Source organism: Trichosurus vulpecula, chromosome 6, assembly GCF_011100635.1.
Source record: "Trichosurus vulpecula isolate mTriVul1 chromosome 6, mTriVul1.pri, whole genome shotgun sequence".
NCBI classification, from domain to species: Eukaryota; Metazoa; Chordata; class Mammalia; order Diprotodontia; family Phalangeridae; genus Trichosurus; species Trichosurus vulpecula.
This window is the reverse complement of record NC_050578.1, coordinates 77,935,885-77,959,746: the sequence shown is the minus strand read 5'-3', so window position 1 is coordinate 77,959,746 and position 23,862 is coordinate 77,935,885. Positions and strand designations below refer to the sequence as shown.

The 23,862-nt window shown below is 42.6% G+C and overlaps 1 protein-coding gene across 12 annotated transcripts in view; it reads left to right on the top strand.

The window, feature by feature from the left end:
* The first annotated feature begins 5,999 nt into the window (after nt 1-5,999).
* Nucleotides 6,000-23,862, top strand: part of SEC31A (SEC31 homolog A, COPII coat complex component) — a 73,981-nt gene continuing 56,118 nt past the window's right edge. For 7 of the 12 annotated variants that reach the window (XM_036763444.1, XM_036763440.1, XM_036763446.1 and 4 more), the window contains exons 1-7: nt 6,333-6,412; nt 7,761-7,843; nt 9,259-9,382; nt 11,498-11,696; nt 15,922-16,017; nt 16,450-16,590; nt 19,188-19,330. In XM_036763444.1, coding sequence (XP_036619339.1) covers nt 7,765-7,843; nt 9,259-9,382; nt 11,498-11,696; nt 15,922-16,017; nt 16,450-16,590; nt 19,188-19,330 — 782 coding nt within the window. In that variant the 5' untranslated portion in view covers nt 6,333-6,412; nt 7,761-7,764. Of the gene's footprint in view, nt 6,413-7,760; nt 7,844-9,258; nt 9,383-11,497; nt 11,697-15,921; nt 16,018-16,449; nt 16,591-19,187; nt 19,331-23,862 lie in introns of all 12 variants that reach the window. The other 5 variants (XM_036763442.1, XM_036763443.1, XM_036763441.1 and 2 more) reach the window with 5 other exon arrangements.

Below are 23,862 nucleotides of genomic sequence, written 5' to 3'. Positions count from 1 at the left end.
TGTAATAGGACCCAACCAGAAAGAAATTGAATTAATTCCGGTTGTATTTAAAAATACGAAAAGTGTAATGTGTCACTCCTAATTTAATGCTTAAGATGGGTTTAGAATTGATTTTACTACTTGGCACCAAAGATTAGTAAACCAAGATCTTAAGCTGGAACTTAGAGGGAAAGGTTGATAGCCTAATTAAAAGTTAAGGAGAGGTAGAAGGAATTATGTCCACCCACCTACCCACCTTTCGGCCTATATCTGTGGATAGGTTCTATTAAATCTAATATGGATAATGGCTATGGTAAATATTGGTTATTGTGAGTTATGATTATTATTAATTGTCAAGCTACAGAGTTGTCTACCTGGAGGGAAAGCTGGTCATATTTTGTCAGCATTGATTCAGATTCCTTAGGCTTGCTTTTTACCAAGGCCAAAAGAAGTAGTTGGAATACTGGTCCAGCACATTTTAAACTGACCTGATTACAATAGGTGATTCCAAAAACTTTGTAAAACTTTTGCAAGAAAATGTGGACATGAATGGGGAACTGAAATATTGAAGAAATATATGAATTTGTGAATAATACTCCTTTATAAAGGGCCAATCTTAGAAATGTATATTTGTATTATTTTAAAAGTACATATTGTTATTTGGCATTAAGAAATTTATTAGTTATATGGCCCCAAGAAAGTTTTATTTAGTTTACTATTTAGTAAGGCGATGATGGTGGAATTCACTCCCAGGGATATCATGGGAGTCACATGATTGTGAAAATACTTGGCACAGTGCTTGGCATAAAACATGCTATCTGAATGTACACTGTTTTAAGTTAAACGTGATTGCTTCATATTCGTTAACTTTATGGATTTTCTTCAGTGTGAAGTTTGTCAATGATGATGAGATGAATGATTCTCTGTGTAAGGCAATTTTGGAACACACCCCACCAAAGTAAAGCTATGAAGTCCAACCAATGGGCTGAGGTGAGGGTGGGGGAGGGGCAAGGGGGGCATCTCATTAGAGGATAAAAAGCCAAGGGTACAGCTCCCAACCGGTACTCCCTGGCCAGTGACGAGGGGCTGTACCCTTTCTTGGGAGAAAGCAATAAACTTCTTTCTGTTTTCAAGGTGTCCAAGTCTTTGTCTTGATTTTTTTTTTTAGTAGTGATGTCTGTCCCACACAGGATTAAATGTTCAAATTTGTTTTAAATGAATTAATGTGATTTCCTTTTGATGGTCCCAGCAATCCAATTCAAAAGGCAAGTAAAATGTGAATGATTGATCCTCCTAGTGTGGCCTGGTTGGAGAGGGAGTCCCATGTCCAGATTACTGGAGGTGGTTGAGTCTCAGGATCAAGGCACTTTCTCAGCAGGCAGAGCTAAAGACTATTAGCCTACCTCCTCATTAATTGTTCAACAATCAGGGTTGATTTTTACCTGTCAGGGGCCTCCCTTTTTCCAAATGTATTTAAAGCATTTAGTGTCTCCATGTGTTTTGTCTCTGGTTACTGAGAGAAAGCACTGACCATCAATTTTTGTATTAGCAGCCCAATTAATAAATTATTACTTAGAAACTCTGTCTCTGGAGTCATTGTCACAGCCATATAAAAACGGGTGATAGAGTTTGCCAGCCCCGACATGTAGAATGTGGTCCTTGAGCTGAGTTTCCGAAACAGGTTTTAAGGTAGAGGTGACAAGGGGGTGCATTCCAGGCTGATGTTAGAAGTTATACTGAAGTCTTGTCCAGGTGCACGCAGGAACCTGAGGGTTCTGTATTTATAACCAGTTGCTCATTTGGCTGAGGGTATTAGAAAATTGTTCTATACATAAGCCGTAGGGAACTCCCAAATGACGAAAGTCCCTCCACTAACGTTGGTTGGCATCTTCTGCAACTTAGACAATAATTAGCCTGCGGCACTGAATTTAACTGACTTGTTCAGGATCATGCATAACAGGTCTTGAATGAAGGTTTTGTCTCTGAGGTTAGTGCTAGCCACTGCAAAGTAAGATCACATTGATTAAATAAGTTATGTATGTCAAGTAGCTTGGAACTGAAAAGCAGTATGGCGGGGAGGAGTGTGAAAGCTGCTTTTGAAACAATAGTTTTTGCAAACACAGGTGTAAACACTCATTCTTGGTTTCTTAGTAACTAGGTAACTGGTCTATAAAACAGCTAACATAATTTTAGTTTACTCCACATTGCAGTTTCATCCAATTCAGAATCATGAAAGCAGAAATGTGTAGGTAGAACTGAATAAAAACTGAGTATTTCCATGCCAAACGGATTGTTACATAGAGCTCAATTATATATGTAAATTTAGCATGTTTATTACCATTGTTGGAATTCACTTCTCCCTTTTGCTCCCTCCCCACAAAAGCCCTACCTTGTAACAAAAAAAGCAGTTAGGCAAATTAAACCCACACATTGGCCACATCTGAATGTGGCCACTGCATTCACAGTACAGGGTGAATTTTGCACTGTTTTATTTTCATATATATTGCTGAGTTTTTTCCCTATGAATCAAACTGGATGACAACTTCATGAAGAAGTTCTGGAGGGTAGTGCAGTCAGCACACCTGAGCTTTGACCCTGTGGCTGTGACTTTGGCCAAGTCACTCTCCTTGGGCTGTATAAAATGAATTTGACCAGATATCCTAAAGCCCCTTCCAGCTCTATTAATCTTTTACTATTACAGGAAAATGGTAAGCTTTATAGATGCAATTTCTTTAAATTGATAACTGAGGAACAATAGTATGTATCTGCAACTCGATCCGTATCATTCTACATGTGTAGAGGGAGAAACAAATGTGGAGGGGGAGAAGAAACCAGGGATGCAGGGATCCCAACCATAGTTCCCAGGAAGGGGCCACCTGGAATGAATTCACGGACACCAGTAGTCAAGGAGGCAAAGATTTATTAAGCTTTTTTAGTGGGCAAGAGTTACTAGGTAACCTGCAAACATACAGAGGTGCAGGGGGAATCTATAGAAGCTAATAGGGGATTAAGGGGTGGGGCACGTCAGTTAGGTGTTTGGGGGTGGGATTAGGGAGTGGTTGGTTCTTAAAGGAACCTCAATCTGTATTCAAACTTCACAGTTCTTTTCTCTGGATGAAGATAGCATTTTTCTCCATTATGAGTTCCCTGGAGTTGACCTTTGCTGAAAAGAGCGAAGTATGTCAGGGTTGGTCCTCACAGAATCCATTTATCTGTGGTTGTGAACAATGTTCTCCTGGGAGAGTAGACATTTTAGCAGCTTTTGTTTGATTCCAAACTGATGAAATATGACCAACTGCTTAAGTGTACTCATCTTACCACAGTCCCTCAAATATTGATTAATGTCACCCCTGTCAATTTGCAGGCTGTGACTTGAGACCTCTTGCTTGTGGAGTTTCAGCATTAAAGTTCAGTGAAGTGTGGTTTTTGGAATGTTTCAGCTAGTCTCTTCAGTTACTCAGCATCTCTCAGATAGGGGCTTATCTAAAATTGAGTCAGTTTCTTTGAATTTTTTCATCCAGTTAATTAAATTTCTGTGGGAAGCCTTCTTATAAGCAGGAAGTGAACTTCTTAATGCTGCTGTGGATTTGAGTTCAGCTAACCAGAATAGGCAGTTGACTTTCTTCAACACCTGCCTTTTTCAATCAAAGAAAACAATACTATTAAAAAAGAACTTTTAAGATGACATTTTGATTACGTCTATAGCACATTGTACTGATGTGCTATAGTTTCCAGTTCTTTATCCTCGAAAGTTTGCAGGTGGGAGAGGTTATTTACAACTGGGTAAGATGGACAGTGATGTGGTTCCTCATCCCGTGGGTTGGCCAGATGGCCACATTCTAAGATTCAGTGGGAACTGAATGTGATGAAATGGTGCTCAAAACAACTGAAAGATTAGATTCTAAGTTGAATTTTTATGCCATCCTGTAATCCTGTTCAAAATCTGACAGAATTACGAGATTCCGTAAATGACTTAATAGTAAACCCTCCCAAAGACACTTTCCATTCATTATAAATGAGGGCTTATTTTGCCTCCCAGCTCACTTGAGTCCATCCTACCCACACACCAGCTCTCTTCCCATTTCCCCCTTTCGGCCACTCTTTTTCTTTCACCAACCAACTTGAGTAGGAACCATCTTGTTATACATGTTTTTTTGTATCCCCAGTGCATACATAGCACAGTGCTTGAAACATGGCATGTAATTAAAAAAAGCTGTCTGCTGGTACACACAAAATGTACATGTACAAGATGGGACATAAGACCAAACAATTAATAAAGATACTCATGATTGGAGGAAATTCGCAACTTGGCTTTTTTTCGTATGCTGGACAAAAATGCAGGGTGAACTCTGCTAGTTAATAGATCAGAGACATATCACACATCAGAAATGACCCAATTATATGGCCCTCAGCTTCATTGGGTTTCAAGTTTGTGAGGTTTTTCCATGTAAATATGTTAGGTAAGCTCTCCCAACCCCCAACTGCTTTGACTGCTTTTTTGTAATATAGCCACTATAACTAGCCAGGGTCTAATTTCCAGATTTATATATCTACCTTTACATTCTCTTTTTGAGTTTATCTCCATGTAACATGTATGCCTACCACATAGGTATCTGAAACTCACCCAGGGCGTGTCCATCCAAGGAGTCTTGAAACTTCACTCTCGGCCTTTGTACACAGGCCCTTCACACATTGTCAGCCTTCAGCACGATCCTGCACAACTAACTTATTTGGGCCAAAGACAGGTTAGACTAGAGACAGACTTCGGGTGGTTGGTATCATGGGTCACTGACAGAGCTCAAAGGGCAACTTTTTCCAGGGTGCCCGAAATCCTTTGGTGGGCTCTAAATCTGCTTTGTAACATCTACTAAAAACTCTTTCTTCCCAGTATCACGTTTTGACGTTTCTAATTGGTATCCCTACCTCACTTCTCCCCCTTCCAGTCCATTTTCCATCAGTGATCAGTGATTTTCCTATTTCCTAAAGTCCAGGAACTACATAAACTTAAGTGGCTCCCTATTACCACTAGGATAAAATTGTGCTTCGCATTTAAAGCCCTTCATGTAACAGCTAGCATTTATTATTCTCAAAATAACTAAGGTGCCATTATTTTAGATTAATAAGTTGAGGCACACGGTTTAAACGGCTTGCTTGCAGGCTGCCTCTTCATAGCACGATGCAGCACGCTCCTCCTCCCCGCTCCATGCTTAAGTACCGGCTGGCCTCGGCCTCCAGCTCACCTGGCTTCCAGTCCCGGATGAAATCTCACTTAAAAGGAAGCCTTAACTACTCATTTTACACCGCCCCCCCAACTTCCCAGATAGAGTGCAAGCTCCCTAGGGGCAGGGGGCGGCTTTCTGCCTCCTTGTCATTCTCACTCGGCAGTTCCTGACATTCTAGGCACTTAATACTCATTTCCGAACTTAAATCTTACGTCCTCCCGCTGCTGACTTGCAATTCAGCAAAGCTATGATTCCCACTAACGTCTGCTGCTTGGCCACGGAGAGTGGTCTCGGTTAGGAGACTCGGATAAGTGCTTTGAGCCTCACGTATCAGCCAAATACTATCTGGGATCTGGAGCGCCCGTTGGGCCCGGCCTTCATGACTTGGGTCCGTCGCTTCTGGTTCTCTCCGAAGCGGCCCCCACCTAAGTCTCCTGATCCCGCCTGCGGGTCCTGGCTCCCTGCTCCTCCCGCCCCCGGCCCGGACCTCATTCTCCCAGGCCCGGACGCTAGGGTGGGCGGGGATCTCCCCGCTCTAGTCCAGATGCTCCTCGGGCTGCTTAGGCTTGTGGAAGCGGAGCCGCATCGCTCGGAAGCAGGCGGAGGTCTCCAGCTCTGCGCGATGACCTGCGACCCTGACCCCAGGAGCTGGAGAACTTGGGGAAGTAGACTGAGCGGACTCACCTTGGGTAAGAGAACGGAGTCGCGTCACTCGCGGGATTTCCTCTCCTTCCGCCGGATATAGGAAGTGACGTAGCCCCTGGCGCGCCTGCGCCAGCGAGCGGCGGCCCCCGTGGCAGCGTCTGCGCCTGCGCCAGGAAGGAGCGCCCCGTGGCTGCATACGCGCCTGCTCCCGGGAAAACCTTTCTTCTTCCAGCCCCACTCTCCCTCCCCCTTTGCTCCCGGAAGTGTTCGCGGGGCGGGGCCGGGCAGCGGCTGCCACGTTGGAGAAGTTCACCGGTCGGGGGGAGGGGCAGCAGCAGTGGCTGTGGCGTCCAGAGGAACGGCGCTAGACTTACTGACCGACCGACTGCCTAACAGACACCCCGGCCCCCCCGCCACCCCCTCCCCAGTCACCTTCGCTCCCGGACTGTCTGTCCAAGGCACTTCCTGCTCCTCAGCTGCGGAATCGGAGCCGGCGGCGAAGCGGCGAGAGCTACGAGCCCGGCCTGGCCCCGGCGGAGCCCCAGGGACGGACCCCCGGCCCTCAGGTGCGTACTGAGCCGGGAGCCAGGGCAAGCCCCCGCAGGTGCCCGGTACCACCCGGTCTCCAGGGCTTGCGACTGCATTTCCCACCCCCCCGGGGAGGGGACAGCTGCAGAAGGGGAAACTGAGGCAGGTCACCCAGTCCAAGGCCAGACCCCGAGTCCCCGGCTCGCCCTGTTTGTCCTCTGTCCCTTCCGGGCCCGGCGGCTCCAGTCTGTCAGGGACCTTTGATTCCCCCGCCCCCTCCTGCGTGCCGGGCTGCGGCCCCCCCGCAGCGAGCTCTTTGCATTGTGAAGAGGGGGCAGGCTGAGCCTCTGGAGGCCTATGAGCGAGCCTGGGGGGATTGGGGGGTGCGTCCGCAGGCCTCCCCCGGCATTACATGCTCCAAACCGGGAGCGGGTGTCCTTCCGAGCCCTGGGGGTGTAGATGCAGAAGAAGCCGGTTTTGGGGGTGCGGAGAAGCCCCGTGCGCTTCCTGGTGCTGTGCTTGGTCACCTCTGGCAGGACAGCCTGGAACAGGGGATGGAGGGAAGAGAGATGGATGGAAACCAAAAGAGGAAGCCATGGCGGGGGTGGGGGGGCAGAGAAAACGGGGGGAAGGGGGAGATCAGGAGCCACTTTCTGCGGAGTTTGGCTTTTCTTAAAAAAAAAAATCGGATTAAAGTGTGTGGAAGTTCTCCTGGCCCGTCCGTCTCCTGAGGCCGGGTCATAGTCCTCTTTCCTGCGTTGTTTTGATTACATTTCCAAGTCCAATTTCCCTTCGCCTTAGAAAGTGTCCAGGCGGGGTGTTTAATGCTCAGTGACAGCTTGTCGTTGTCATCATTCCTTAGGTAACGCAGAATGGGAGTACTTAAGCGTTTGTTTCCCCTGAAAGATACTTAGTAACAAAAGCGTAGACAGGAGCTATTTAACACACTAGCTGATCTGTCATGATATTTATCCTGTCGTCTGAACTGGCCTCTTCATTTTTGAGGATTTTTGATGTTTCCCCGGGAAGATGTGAAACCTGCATCATTGAAATTAGCTTCTATTCTCCGGGCTGCTAATGCTCCCTGGATTTAGAGCTAAGTTACTTAACCTCTAAGTGTCCCTGGCAGCTTTCTCACCCCCAACTGCAGAACTGGGGCAGATTTGCTTTGGTTGGGGGAGTTCCCTCCCCGGGAGCTATCCACAAAGATAAAACTACTAGTCTGGATTGAAAAAAAGTCTGATGAATATGTCAGTTCCCCCTGGTATTTAATATTAATAGTTATTGTTTATTTGGGAGGAAGCGTTAGGCCTGGTCTGTCAGGCAGAGCAGGGATGGTAAGGGGTTTCTGGCATTGTAATGCTGCCTCCTAATGTCCTTGTATAGCAGGATGAAGTTAAAAGAAGTGGACCGAACAGCCACGCAGGCATGGAGTCCTGCTCAGTGTCATCCCATTTACCTGGCCACAGGTGAGCCCAGCAGGGACATTTTGCCTAAAAATAAGTTTGCTTAGAGTTTTTTAATAGCAGGAAATTATTTTTATTATACACATAAGTAGACACTAGTAAGATAAGAGACTATCTTCTAGAGAATTGTAAATTTTGGTCTGAAAATTTCTTGCCCCATCTGTCTCTTTTCCCTATGTAGTCATGTTCTACTTTTCCTTTTTTATATCTATTCAGATATCTGCTTGAGGTCATACATGTCAAGATTTTGGGTAGGATACAGTACTATTCTATCACCTCCAGAATAAACTATAAAATGTGTCAAAGTCCTTCATATTTGGGAGCTCCCGTCCTTCCCAACCTTCTCTTCTCTTTCCCCTTCTTCCTCTCTCTCTCTCCTTCCCTCCCCCTCCCCCCCCCAACCTATAGAACTCAGTACTTTCTAACAAGTTCAGTCTTAAAAAAAATCACTGCATTGGCCATATGTGCCTCATGCTTCACATGTAGTCCACCATCTTTCTTCCAGAAAGGTGAGAAGCTTGATTCACTGACAGTTATGGAAATGATGAGTTTGATTAGAGTCTTTCATTTTTTTTCTTGTATTGTTGCCATTATGTAAATTGTTCTGCTTTTGTTTACTTTTTTTCTATATCAGTTTAGTAAATTTCTTTGAATTGTTTGTATTTTTAAAGGTTCATTAATATGGTGATATAGTATGAATTTCTTCACTTATTCTCCAATCTGTGGCCACCTACTTTCCTTCTTGTTCTTAGCTATGATAAAAAGGGCTGCTATAAATGTTTTTTTATATCTGGAACCTTTCCCTTTCTCTTTAATCTCTTTGAGGTATTTGTTGTTCTTCATTTGTTTCAGTCATTTTAGACTTTTTCTGACCTCATATGGGATTTTCTTGGCAAAGATATTGGAGTGGTTTGCCATCTCCATCTCCAGTTCATTTTATACATGAGGAAACTGAGGCAAACAGGGTTAAGTGACTTGCCCAGGGTCAGCTAGTCAGTGTCTGAGGTCAAATTTGAACTCAGGTCTTCCTGATTCCAGGCCCAGTGCCCTCTCCACTGTGCCACCTAAGTATATACTGGTTCAAATGGTATTTATAGTTTAGTGACTTCTTAATATAATTCCAGATTGTTTACCAGAATGATTGAACCAGTTCACAGTACAGAATCATAGTGTCTTCCTTTTCAACCTTGACATTTTTATCTTATGTCATCTTTGTCAGTTTAATAGATGAGGTTAAAACATCAGTTGTTTTAATGTGCATTTCTTTTAACGATTTAGTCCCTTATGTCCACTGATAACTTATATGTTTATTTGTGTCAGTTCCCTATGCATCTTTGATAGCAGATCTTTATAAAAACTATTTGTTATAGAGATTTTTCCCCCTAATTTGCTGCTTCTTTTAAAATTTCTTTTCATAGGAACATCGGCTCAGCAGTTGGATGCAACGTTTAGTACCAATGCATCCCTGGAGATATTTGAATTAGACCTGTCTGATCCATCGTTGGATATGAAATCTTGTGCTACTTTCTCTTCTTCCCATAGGTATGGACACTCTTTGCCAATGGTATACACTGCTCTTTGTGGTTAGTGCCTGTTCTGTCCAGAATTTGTAAAACGATTGCAGGATGTGTCATCAGTGATGTGGGACACTTCATAAAATGGGAAAAAATGGTTGAAAATCTCTTGTTTGACTTGATGCAATAATGCTTCAGTTTTTTCATAATATTAGTTTTCCCCACTGTTAACTGTTTAAGGTGCTCTTTTCTCCTGGGCAAGTCATTTAGTTGCTCTTAGTTGTTCCAGGCAGTGTTGTAAGTTGCAGAGCAGGCATCTACCTGCATTGGTAGGGTATGTCCCCACAGGGAGTTCCCTGTGTCCTCGAAATCACAGCTCCAAAACAAAAATCTTTTTTCTGTCATTTAGAGATGAGAAAGGAGTTCCATTGAGACAACAAGAATTCCCTTACAGGAATCTGGTTGCTCTTGCAAAACCACTAATGACTTAAAGTGATGGGTGGTGATCTTAAAATACTCAAATTCCACAAATTATACACAATTTTTTTAGAATCATAGCTGCATCAACTTTATGAGTGCTGGATTGGGACCTTCAGGATCATCTAGCCCTACCCCCTAATTTTGCAGATGAAAGAGATGAAGAGATTTTCCCTGGTTTACACAGCTAGTTGTGGTGCAGTTAAAAACAAAGTATTTCAGTTGTGGGTCTGTGGGTCATTTAATTTCTCTAAAAGAATTGGTCTGAGAGAGTGATTCTCCCTCCTATGTGCACACGAGGGATGAGACCTCTTTCTACTTCAAGACCCCACAATTCTGTGGCTTCTGTTTTCATTTTCCAATTGAATGTAGGCTCCTGAAGATCGGGGATTGTTTTCATTTTGTACGCCCAGTGTCTAACCCAGTGCCTGGCAAGTATCAGGTGCTTAATAAATGCTTATTGGGCTAAAACAACATGAGGAAAAGGTAGATGGTCAATAGTTCCCATCAAGGTGACTATGTCTGTTGGTAGTAATGACAGAGCTGTTCCTTTTCTCTTTTATGATTGCCCAGCATGGAGACTCCTCAGTGCACTCTCATTGTTTTCTTGGTTCGCTTACTTCGCCTTACGTCGCTTTATCCAGGTCTTCTCCACTTTTTCTGAAACCATCCACTGCATCCTCCTCGATAAGAGTCTTCCATCTCCTTCACAGACCATAACTTTCTCACCCATCCCCCAATTGACCCACATCCCTTCAGTTCCAATTATTGTTACAACAGAAAGAGCTGCTATAAATATTTTTTACACATATTGGTCCTTTTCTTTCTTTGATCTCTTTGAGGTATAGGCCTCGGAGTGGTAGCACAGGGTCAAAGGATGTGCGCTTTAGTAACTTTGGGGTACATGGTTGTATCTTGCTTTCCAGAATGACTAGACCAGTTCAGTCCTACGAACAGTACATCAATGTACCTGTTTTCCCAAGCCTCTCCAGCGTTTGTCATTTTCCTTTTTGTCAACTTTGCCAATCTTGTGGTTGTGTGCTGGTACCTCAGAGTCTCGTTTTAATTTGTCTTTCTAGAATTATTGGTGATTTTGAGCATTTTTTTCTTATGGCTTTTGGTAGCTTGGCTTTCTTCCTCATTTCAATCATTTACTCTTAGTAACTCAGATTTTACCAACTGTATGCATCCTGGACCCTGGGTTTTAAAGGTTATGCCAGAAGAATGCCAGCTTTAGCAATTCCTACTAAACCAGAAAGGTGTTAAGTAAGGAACAATACTGGTGATATATTTTGTGTCTTTTGTCTGAATTTAGAGAGACTCATCCTCAGTTCAGCCATAAATCTCCTAAAGACCACCTATTAAGAGAGGGTTTGCTGTCTGCTTCAGTGTAGGGAGTATTATGTATCCTAATAGTGTCCATTTGTTTTTCAGATGCCTTCGGCTAATTTTCTAATTTGTTTCTGCAGAAGATTGTTCTTTATTTGTGGTTGAATATACAGGAATGCTGTTTCTCTCTGATTTTAAAATTAGATCCTGAAAGTTGAAATGCTTTTGACAAAACTGGATAGCTGGGGGAGGAGGTAGACAGGTTGGTGGCACATGATTTCAGCCCCTTGCATTTTATTTGACACCATGGATGAGTTCAGCTTCTTTTGTCTTTCAGGTACCACAGGTTGATTTGGGGACCTCATAAGATGGATTCCAAAGGAAATCTTTCTGGAGTCTTAATTGCAGGGGGTGAAAATGGAAATATCATTCTGTATGATCCTTCCAGAATTATCGCTGGAGACAGTGATGTTGTGATTGCCCAGAATGACAAACACACAGGGCCTGTGAGAGCCTTGGATGTGAACGTTTTCCAGGTTAGGTTTGGAGAATTGATTAAAACAGATCTTTGGGGCACGTGTTGCTATTCTTTGAAACAGGTAGATACTGGGGGATATTAGTAATCAGTCTTGGAATTAAAAGGTAAAATCCCAAATAAATGAATGGTATGTATTACAGAAAAATGGTCAGGGGTGTCATGGGGGTCCAGCCTCTTAGAACTTCCCATATGTGGAAAACATGATTGCTTCTTTTACTGGTTTGCAATACTTTTTCGTGAAAAGATGCACAACTTCATTATTGCATGTGGAAAATTTTTACTTTTTAAAGGTTTTTTTTTTTTGCCTACGTAGAATAAATTTTGTTATCTAGCATGCTCAGTGATTACAGATGGTATTTATCAAATTTGCCTACCAAACTAATTTTTTAAAATCTCAAGTAAAAAAATGTACAGGGGGTAAGTGGGCAATATATTGCCAGAAATCATTGGTTTTTAGTCCTCAGTTGAAATTCAAGTTAGGATTTTACTGAAGGTTTATAAATAAGTCTCAGAGAATCCTCTAGAAGGGCTCAAAGAGGGAGCTGGGTATACCTGGTCAGGCTTGTGATGGGAGATGTCAGGGATTCCAGGTTGAGCAAGTCCACCCTTTCCTCCCAGCTTCTTTATTACTGTGTGACTCAGAACTTTAGACTGAGCCTGGGATTTCCAGATTGCCAGGGCAGCTAGAACTTCAGAGGGCCAGGATTTACCAGGGTATCTGAGGGAAGTTGGTTCCCTGCCAGAAGCCCAGCTAGTACATGAAGCATTCATTCTAGTGATCCCCTCCAGTAATGTCATACTCACCACTCGGGGCATCCTGGCTTTTGGCCAGCTTGTTTGTGTAGGTTCTGCTCGCCTTTGCTGAGGTTTCTTCAGGGAGCCAGGTCTGGCTCAGTGACAGGGCCTCTTGGCTTCTTTCCAGGTTGCACAATCCTGACCCCCACTTGAGTTTATTCAGTAGGGGGGCAGTCGCAGTCTTCCTAGGCCTGAGGGTCTGGTGGTCACTATTGGGGATGTAGTAGTGGAGTAAGGTTTTGGGGGCTCAGTGGACTCCCATGTTCATGGTCGAATGATTTCCACTTTTTGACCACAGATAGAAGAGGGTGTTGTGATCCTGGCAGTTCCCTCTGGAGGCCCGGGATAGCAGTGCCTGCCTGGGAGTACGCAGTTGGCTTGGTTCTGGGGAGGTGGAAAAGGAGAGCAGAGCTTGTGATGATTCCCTCTCTAGGACTCTTGTGCCACGTCACAGGGGGTTAGGCTGGCCAGGAGTGGGAGAGGGGACTGTGGGTAAGTCCTTGGGTCCCCTTATTCATCACCCAATGGTAACAGCTAATAATAGTAAGCAGCATTTACGTGGCACTTTAAGGTTTGCCAAGTGCTTCATACGTATTAAGTCATTTGATCCTCACACTGGCTCCAAGAGGTAGGTGCTATTATTATCCCCATTTTACAGGGGAGGAAACTGAGTCAGATGGCAGTTTAAGTGACTTGCCCAGAATCATATAGCTGGTAAGTGAGGTAGAATTCAAACTCAGGTCTCAGACTCCAGGTCTCAGGCTCAAGCAGTAACAACACTTAGATGCCTGTGATTTATTAAATGTTAAGTGCTTGCTTACTACTCCTGCCTCTGAAGCCATTGGCCATGTGATAATGGAGAAACTATTTAATCTCTCAGTGCCTTGGGTAGTTCTCTAAAAAACAAAAGATAAATTTCAGAGATAGAGGGAATTTCTTCTTTTGGGAGTTCCAGCAATACAATTGTAGGTCCTGTTCCTTTCCCTTTCCTATGTGCTGGAAGCTGGGGCTACAAAGACAAGAGAAGTAGACCTGCTTTCAGGGAGCTTGCATTCTTTTGGAGAAGATGCTATCTACTCAGAGAGGTATAGACAAAATTAATAGAGGCTAGGTTTGGATATGGTGGAATGGGGGGGGAAGGCATTAGCTGTCAGCACCTTATAATTGGAAGGGGCCTCGGGGCCCTTCATTTTTCAAACGAAGAAACTTGAAGTGGGGGAGGTCGAGTGACTTGTCTGAGATCACAGAGACAGTGAATATAGATCCTCTCCCTCCAGACTCTATGTTCTTCCCACTGTATCTTGAAGAAAGGCCTTTAGTAGAATGGTGGTGCTTTCATTTAGGGTGGGTTTTTTTTTTGTAAATAGTATTTTATTTTTTTCCAATTGCATGTAAAGAGTTTTCAACATTCATTTCTTTTTTTTTTTTTTTTTGGACAGGGGAATGGGTTTAAGTTGACTTGCCCAAGGTCACACAGCTAGTACATGTCAAGTGTCTGAGGCCAGATTTGAACTCAGTTCTTCCCGACTCCAGGGCTAGTGCTGTATTCACTGTGCCACCTAGCTGCCCCCCTCAACATTCATTTCTTACAAGATTTTGAGTTCCAAGTTTTTCTCCCTTCCTTGGCTCTGCCCTCCCCAAGATGGCAAGCAATCTGCTATAGGTTACACATTTTAGGTTTTTAAGGAAAATAGAGATTTTAAGAGGTAGAGATAAGAAGAAAGTACATTCTAGGCAAGTAAGACAGCTTGTACCAAAGTATGGAGACAGGAGCTAGAGCGTCATACGTGAAGGACAGCCAGAAGACCTGTTTGTCTGGATTGTAGAGTTTGAAGTAGGAGCAGACCGGCAAGGAATATGTGCTATATAAGAAGGCCAGACGGCCATATCAGAGGAGGAGTTTGTATCATGAAGACTTCCTGGTGATCTACCGCAGAGGCGAGATGGTCATTCATTAGCATTTAATGATGGGCATTCCTTTGAGATGTGGGGTGGACTTGATGACTACTAGAGTCCTTCCAGCTGGGATGAGCAGATGTACTCCCTCCTCATCCCTTTTGCTGCCTTACTTATCTGTTTGAGTCTGTGAGGGCAGCAGAGCCTCAGTTTAGGCTGGATCACACATGGGGGTGCTTGAGAAGAAGGTGCAGGGCCTCTTTCATTGTGTCTTGCTGTTGCGTACATGGAGTAGTCCTGTCTGATGTTTGAACTTTCTCTATGAGTTTTTAATGAAAATACAAGTCTGCACAAATGGGAAGAAGGCAGTGCAGTTCTGTAGTTTTGCATAAGATTTTAACAAAGATACTAATTGCTGCAAGCTTCCATCGTAACTTGGCACCTGGATTTATCTGTCCGTGCTGACTATTCATAGGATTGGAGAAGTGTATGTTAATAGTCTTAGGTTTATAGAACATAGGTAACCGTGTGCTATAATTAAATTTTCTGTTGAGGGTTTTTTTTTCCCATAAGACCAAGTCATTACAAAATTCTTTGTTTTGAAAGTGTCTCTTTTTGAAGTTTAAAAGTGTTCCTTTTCAAGTAATTGCTGAGTAATTGCTTTGGTTATTGAAGCCCAACTGCTCAACCTCTAGGGTTGTGGCGTCTGTCTAAGAACCGAGATATTGAGTAGTTGTGTGACTCTGGGCAAGTCACTTAGCCTGTTTGCCTCTGTTTCCCCAGCTGTGAAATGGGGATGATGACAACATCTACGTGTCAGGATCATGTGAGGATCAGGTGACATAATACTTGTTAAATGTTTAGCACAGTTCCTGGCACACAGAGCATATACCCTCCGCCTTGTCGCTGCAGTTGTATTTGCACCCAGCAGTTAGTCTGTCTCTCTGCAGCATCCTAGAAGGCCCCACCACCACAGACTTCCCTTCTTTTTTCCTCGTTCTTTGTTGGAGGCTCCAAGTTGTTAGTCAGGGAAGGAGTTGGTGACGATGGCTCTCACATTATCCCGAATGCCTCATTTTCTTTCAGGGTGAATTCTTATTCTGCCATGAAGTGGCATCCCTTAAGGCAGGCAACAAGAATGAGCTAAGGAGAAACAGGGGAATTTTAAAGCCTGGTAGTTGTAGTCTACACCAGCCATGTCCTGTAGCTATTCATGCATTATCTCATTAAGGAATGTCAGGGCAACTGTACTTTTTTAAGGTGGTCTGTTGGAGGTGTCAGAGCTCCCTTAGACACAACGCCAGAATGTCAGACATCATTTCTTCACACTTAATTTGTGATCTTGATGGTTAATAATGAGAGTTTTATAAGATGGTTCTGAAGCATTGTTCTGTTTGATTGATTGTATGTTCTTTTTCTAAACAAATGATATGATGGGGAAAGTAGGGACAGAAGCTGAAAGGTGGCTGGGGAGGACGGTCATTTCTCTTGGCTGCTTTGACAACTGTGTTTGTTGTTACTTCAAATTGCAGACTAATCTGGTAGCCTCTGGGGCTAATGAGTCTGAAATCTACATTTGGGATTTAAATAATTTTGCGACTCCCATGACACCTGGAGCCAAGACACAGGTATTAATTATTGCATTGATTTCTGTTAAGTAATTGTGAAGTAAACTTACCCCACGTGGGCTCTAACTACTCAAAGGTTGAACAGGTTTAAATTTCTTCCATAGGTAATGCAGATTTATTTGAAATTGTGGTGTATATGTTGTTGACTTTCTCCCCAAAGGAGCAGATGTTTTTAGGTTTACTTAGGCTTGCTTTTAACTGTGAAAGCAGCCAGTACAGTGGACAGGGTGCTGGGTTTGGGATGAGTGCCAGGTTCAAATTCCTTTCTGCCATTGTATTAATTTGGGAAAGTCATAACCTGTTGGGGCCCCAGGTTCCTTATCTATGGCAAGAAGGAGGGTGGAGTAGGTGACCTCCCAAAGGCCTCTGTGATCTCTGTGGCCTGATTGTCAGCCTATTTGGAGTGACAGTTTCTTATTTTGGTCTTTATAGCCTCCAGAAGACATCAGCTGCATTGCCTGGAACAGACAAGTCCAGCACATTCTAGCTTCAGCCAGTCCCAGTGGCCGGGCCACTGTTTGGGATCTTAGAAAAAATGAACCTATAATCAAAGTCAGTGATCATAATAACAGGGTAAGTGTGTGTTCCATTTGTGAAGAATGTGTCATATTTCCTAAAATTTGTTTGTGGTATTTGAAGTGTGAGAAGCAGTGTCATATAATGGTTAGAGAGCTGTCCTTGAAGTCAGAAACACCTAGAGCTGGACATGATCTGGCTGTGAGATGTTGGACAAGTCCCTTGGCCTCTCAGAGCCCTAGGTAACTCTCAAGAATCTTAAGTTGCAGAGAAGATGCTGACCTACATTGGTAGAGGGAGTTTCCTCATCTGGGAGGTCCCAGGGCCAGTCTGGGCTGGGTTCAGTCCCTATCCCTCACCTGTTGAAGGACTGGGGGGTTTTCTTTTGCTTCATGAAATGGCAGAGATCCAGAAGCAGATTTGGCCATACTGCCAAATCCTGCTTTTCCATTAACTTCTGTTTTTGAAGTGGAGAGAGTTCTGGCCTTGGAGTCACAAAGACCAGGTCAGGTCCCAGTTCAGAAGTTTGCTCTGTGATCCTTGAATCTCAGTTTTCTCATGTGTCAAATGGGACACCTCATCTTTCAAGGAGACATGAGATTCACATCATGAAAGCACTTTTTTGGTAAACCTCGATGGTGCAAAGTCACTCTTCTGTTAGGGGAGTAAAGATCTTCCTGTTGGAACAAAACCTCCCAGGAAGTGGAGTTGAAATTTTTTTTTGTAAGGAAAAACTTAACAGGGTGCCCAGCCAGGTCTGTGGCACTCTTGTTACTTGGGGTATGCTCTTGCCTCACACTCTTGGCCTCAAAATCTTTCCATCCCTCTGTTTGCCCCAAATAGGGAATTCTTTCTTGCCTGGGAATTTCCTTCCCCCCTGGGTCGCTCCAAAACTTGGGTTCCCTCCTTGGGGTGGGGGCAGGGAAATAGAGTATAGAATAGAACTGAATAGCAATATATTACCTAGGGACTGCCACTTAACACGTGATATTCCCCAGTCAGAAAATTCTTCAAGTTTGAGGCTTTGGAGTGTAGATATAAAATGCATATGAAATAGGGCGCTACTTTTCCAAGTTAGAAACCTGGTAGTGTTGTGCATTGAGTTTAATTAAGATAGCTACCTCTATGAGACCATTAAACAGTTGTTTTTAAAACTATGTAATTCTTTAGTTTGAAGCAAGAGCTGTAGTGTATAATGCAGGGGGCATACCAAGTATATTGTATATATTCAGAATCTTCTGGAACAATGAATACCTCATTATTTCAGGCATCTGTAATTGAGTCAGCTGGGCAGCTAGGCCACTGATGAACCTCACAGCCCATCTGTAACTTGGTAGATATTGTGGCCCAATCATCCTGTGGCCAGTTAGCTAGGCTAGTCCTTTGATGACAGATAGATGCTTCATCACCAGGCCCATTTTTGAAACCTGTTGGGCTTGGTGTTCTTCCAGGGCCCGTGTGCCTCTTGCAAGTCATTTGGGAACCCAGCCTCACCTCCATACCATCATGAAGCTTCTAATGGAGAGCATGTAGTTAGATGGAAAATTTTAGATAAATAAACTATTCTCAAGAATGGTTAGTTAATAACCTTCTTACCAAAAGGATTTATGCCTTGGTCTCCTTTGCAAAAGTGGGAAAAAACGATTATTACAGTCTTCTGCTATTTTTATTTCTGGAGGTGCTGTAATATTTGGAAATTTGTTGTTCTTGATGGTGTTTGGTTTTTTTTGAGTTATAAGCAAGGTAAGCAAGCATGGTGTAGCAGGTAAAGAGAGCCTTGAAGCCAGGAAGCTCTGGGCAAGCCCCTTAAATTCTAGGTGTTCTTAGTAGCTCTCTTAATACTAAGTTGTTTTCTAGATTTAAAAAAAATGTTTTTTCAGTACTTAAACAACAAATGAGCATTTTCAGACACACAGAACAGGAAAAGGGACTGTACATGCAACTGTGAATCTCTCCTAGATACAGTTTGCTTTTCTTTTAAAGTATATAATAAGTTCAACATATAACTTTTTTTATTGAAGAATTTTCTTTTTAAAATTTATTTTTAGTTTTCAACATTTGTTTTTGTAAAGTTTTGAGTTCTAATTTATTCCCCCTTCCCTAAGACGGCATGCAATCTCATATAGGCTAGGCATGTATGATCATATTAAACATTTTCCTACATTAGTCATGTTGTGAAAGAAGAATCAGAACAAAAGGGAAAAACCACAACATATAACTTCCAAATCTGTCTTGCTTATTAGTGAGGCCTTCTAGATTTCTTCTGTTATATTCTGTATATTTTAAAAAAATGTCTCAGACTATAAATTGCAGAGACAGTGCTGATCTACGTAGGCAGAGAGAATTGAAGCATGGAATCACAGGTCTGGTTCTTATCCTTGTGGTGAAGCAGGAGAATTCATTTTGGCTAAAATTTCTGGTCTGGGACAGCTTACCATATATCACAGAGATTCAGTGAAAGCATCAGAAATTAATCTTTCTGAGACTCTTAATAAAAACTTTAATGAGTGAAAAGGGAAAGTAATTTTCCTGTCTACAAATTGGTTCTGAACTGATAGATTAATTTTGATTAATGTGTGCTAATGAAGAACTATTCTTACTTTCAGGCTGATTTTTAGTGGGTTATTGTCCATTCTATAATTCTGTATGTACAGATGCACTGTTCGGGATTGGCTTGGCATCCTGATGTTGCCACCCAAATGGTTCTTGCTTCTGAAGATGACAGATTACCTGTGATTCAGATGTGGGATCTTCGGTTTGCTTCTTCCCCACTTCGTGTTTTGGAAAACCATGCAAGGTAGGGGGTGTGTGTGTCTGTGTGTCTGTATGTGTTTGTACACACCCACTGAACTTAGGACCTCTTATAGAGTTGTTTGTTAAGTAATTCTCAAGTGAAAAGTGTTTTTCCTTTAATTCCCTATACTGAAATATAGTTTGTTACAACAAATAAAACTCCCATTTCACAGATAGGTGTTCACTCACTTAGAGTTTAGCCAAAAAATTTGGGAAGTCCTCCTTGTCCTGTAAAGAGCTTAAGGCAGTAGTCCTTGATCTTACATAGAACTTCTGCTTTCCAGATTTTTCAGAGAAGCTTGAGTTTGAGATAACTTTTTTAGTCATTATATTAACAGTATGTAAATGTTCAGTTCTTGCTTATTTGATCCAACTTGTACTTTTATTGGGCTTGGTTTGAAAATACGGCCTAGAAATTCTTTGCAGCCTCCTTTTTAGGGGGTTCTCTCTAGTTTCTGGTTGTTGATCCAACACCCTCTCTTTGGTTACCCAGGCTCCCAGTTCTGCTCTCCTTACTCTGCCTTCATCCCACATACCCACATCCTGTCATGCCTGCTCTTCCATCCTCTTCTCCCTACCCATATGGTCATGACTCTCCTTGGGTTCCTCTCCATCATTTCACTGGACTAATTGAGTAGCTTTCTAATCTCATTTCTTGCCTCAAGTCTCACCTTGCTTCACGTTCCATATACTTGCCAAAGTGACTTCTGAGGTGCACAGCTTACCACATCGCTCCTCTCTTCAGTACATGCCAGGGGCTCCCTCTTAGCTCTAAGCTTTTTTGTTTAGATTTTAAAACACTTGATACCCTGGTTCCCACCTTCCTTTCTAAGCTTATTACATTATGGCCCTTCCCGCACACTATTATGGTCCAGCCTGGCCATTGGGCTCTTCCTCACATAGGGCACTATCCTGATAGTGGCATTATCTCCCATCTCTGAATGCTCCACCACCTCATCTCTGCCTCTTAAAATTCCATGTATCCTTCAAAACTCACTCAAGCAACACCTGCACAAAGCCTTTCCTGGCCCCTCTTCTTAGAGCTTTTTCTCCTGACCTGGTATCTACTGATTTCTGTACCTATCTCTTGTGACCTAAGGCAAGCCTCATTTTTGTCTTTGTTTCACCACTGCTGGTGCAGGCCTGGCACGAAGTAAATCATTATTCAGTGAATTCAGTTGTTGGTTTTTGATTGGCATGGGATTTTAAGTTTTGTTCTTTGTGTTGCTTTGACTTCTTTACCTTCATCTTTTGTCTTTTACTTTTCAATGTTGGTTAAGGATACGGGGGATTTTCTGGTGTCTTGGTTTTTTGAATTCCGTTTCTCGTGTTTCTTTTGTTGTCCTTGACCAGGGGATGAAGTATTCATGTTTTCTACTGTCCCTCCTGGCTGGAGATGGAAGTAATCTTCCATAGTCTGCACTAGTTTTCTCAAACTCTTACTCTGGTCCCTTTTGATACCCATACTTAGGAGTGTTCCTAAATGTCTTAAACTTTACACTCGGAGGCCGTTCTGTGGCAATACTTGGAACACATGCTGCCCCATACAGCCCCTGAGTATTCGTATTCTCAGATATTTTGGGAGAGCGTGTTTGTTCATGGTGGCTATAGCTGAGAGCAACTTTTTGAGTTACTGTTTTAGAGTAGTTAGGCTATTGGATTTGTGTCATCAGACCCAAAAAGGGCCTTGAAAATATATTCTTTATGTGCCTGTTTCCTTTTCAGAATCATTTTAGATCACTGGAGTTTTCTCATTTTATTTTTAGATAGCACTTTGGGAGTATCAGTCATTCAGCAAGTATTTATTAAATGCTTATTGTGTGCCAGCTACTCTACTAAGCTCTAGGAATACAAATCAAATCATAAAGAAAGACAGTTCCTGCCCTTAAAGCATCTGGGTTGTAATGGGGGAAGACAACCTGAAAATGAGCTGGAGAAGGAAAAGTTAAGGGCTCCCAAGATGACATCTTCAGCCTAGGCCTTCTCCTTAAATTGGAAGTTCTGGGAGGAAACAACCAATCTGAAGATGAGGTTTGTGGGGAGGCGATTCTGTCTATTGTTTTTATTAAGTGTAGATTTTTAGTATTTTCAGGTTCTTAAGCTTTCCATTAACCCCTTTTTTTCCACTCCCATTTTATCTAGTCTTGATTTGAGTAGGAAATTATTTACTATAATTGATCTTTAGTATGCTGTTCAGGTTATCATTAACAGAAAGCAATATAAAGTTATTGCCTGGAAGTGTGAAGATCTCTTTCCAGTTTTTATGATGTACTAGTGCATACATGAAAGCATTTCTACATCTCTAAATTTATGTGACTCATGGTTTGCCCACTTTAGAGGTCTATTCTCTGCATGGAGGTATTCCCAGCAGGCCAGGGTACTGGTATTTGTGTTTTATTTTTGTTTGTTTGCTTTTTTTTTTGAAGGGGAAGGTAGGGCAATTGGGGTTAAGTGAGTTGCCCAAGGCCACACAGCTAGTAAGTGTGTCACATGTCTGAGGCCTGATTTGAACTCATATCCTCCTGACTCCAGGGCTGGTGCTCTACTCACTGTGCCACCCAGCTGCCCCCCTGTGTTTTATTTTGATGTATCTTGCCATCATGTGGTACCAGAACATGAAGAAGGGCCCCTTGATCTGCTGACCTCCATGTTAAAAGCTGACCATTGTTGAAGTTTCAAATATGGCCACTCCAAACCTGTTGCAGGAGCAGTTGGCGTCATATTGGCCCGGGTTCTAACCCAATCTATCTTACTGTAGGAGCCCAATTGACTGCTCTGTGAGAATTCTTGCCAAGTTTTCCCAGTCTCCAGGGCTCAAAAAGTCTGTGCTATAAATCATTTTTGCATGATGTTCCCTTACTTTAAAAATAAATTTATTTTTTCAGTTAATCAAGTCTGCCTCTTTCCTCTTTCTTCCACTCACCTCCATGCAGTTGAAAAAGAAAAGAAAACAAGACACTTGCAAAAAAGGATAGTAAAGCAAAACAAACAATGCTTGCATTGACCATGTCTAAAAAATATAAATCTCTCAAGTGACACAGTGATTGCATTACCTTTCTGTCAGGAGGTGGATAGCGTATTTTATCTTGATTCCTCTGGGACCATGTTTGGTCATTGTGTTGAGGAGAGTTCTTAGGTCTTTCAAAATTGTTTGTCTTTCCATTATTGTTATCATTATATAAATTATCCTTCTGGTTCTGTTCACTTTACTTTGCATTAGTTCATATAAAACTTCCCAAGTTGTTCTGAAACTATTCTCTTCGTTTCTTACAGCACAAGAATATTCCGTCACGTTCATACAATATTATAATGCGTTCATTCAGTTTCCTCAGTTTTTGGTTCTTTGTCCCTACAAAAAGAGGTACTATAACTATTTAGATACATATGGTTCTTTTTTGATCTCTTTGAGATACAGGCCTACTAGTGGTATCATGAGGTCAAAGGATGTGCAGTTTAATAACTTTGTTGGGGCATGGTTCCATCTTGTCTTGCAGAATAGCTGGACTAGTTCACAGCTTCACCAATAGTGCATTAACACTGTCTCCCCCCGCAGACTCTCCAGTTTGTCATTTTTCATTTTTGTCAGCATTGTCAATCTGGTATGAAGTGAAACCTAAGTTGTTTTGATTTATTTGTCTGCGGTCATTAGTGACTTGGAACATTTTTTCATAGGACTTTTGATAGCTTAGATTTCTTTCTGTGAAAACTTCCTATTCATATCCTTTGACCATTTATCAATTAGGGAATGGTTGTCATTGTTACACATTTGAATCCATTCCTTATATGTCATTGAAATGAGACCTTTCTCACAGAAACTTTGTGCAGAGACTTTTTTGGGGGCTGTAAAGCAAGATTCATGATATTGATGATGACCATGAATATACCTGTATAGTTTGGAATCACAAAGTATAAGAGACTCTCTGTATTAGAAGGCAGAAAAAGGAAAATATTTATTCAGACACCAGAGGATCAAATCCCAGAACAAATAACCCCAGTTCAACATAGCAGTAATTGTATTCCAGAACCAGTAAGTGCACCTCAGTGTAACAGCAAGGAGCCAAGCCATCCTGTAACCTTCCCTTCTTCTAGGGCCTTCCTGTAAATACTCAAGAATCCTAACTGTCTGCTTGCCTGTGTCCTCTCCTCCCGAAGTTCTGAAAGCCCTTGCAGTGTTGTCTCTCTCTCTCTCTCTCTCTCTCTCTCTCTCTCTCTCTCTGTTTTCCAGTTCTCTGTCCTCTCTCACAGTTCTCTCTTCTTTGTCATCTTCTTCTCCTCGAAGCTCTCTGTCTCTGTAGCTCTCTAGTCTCCCTCCACAGCTCTCTAGTCTGAGCTTAATGGCTACCCACAGGGTATTTATACCCTATGTAGGCCTGGGGTTTAACACCTAAGGGCAAAAGGGTGTGGACCTGCCTACAAACAAGTCTCTCCCAGTCAAGCTTCCCTTAACTAGCTCCAGCTGAGGCCTATTGAATAGGAGGGGGAGGGGGGGAAGATCTTTGGTCACATTGGCACCACAGGGTTCGTATAATGAGAATT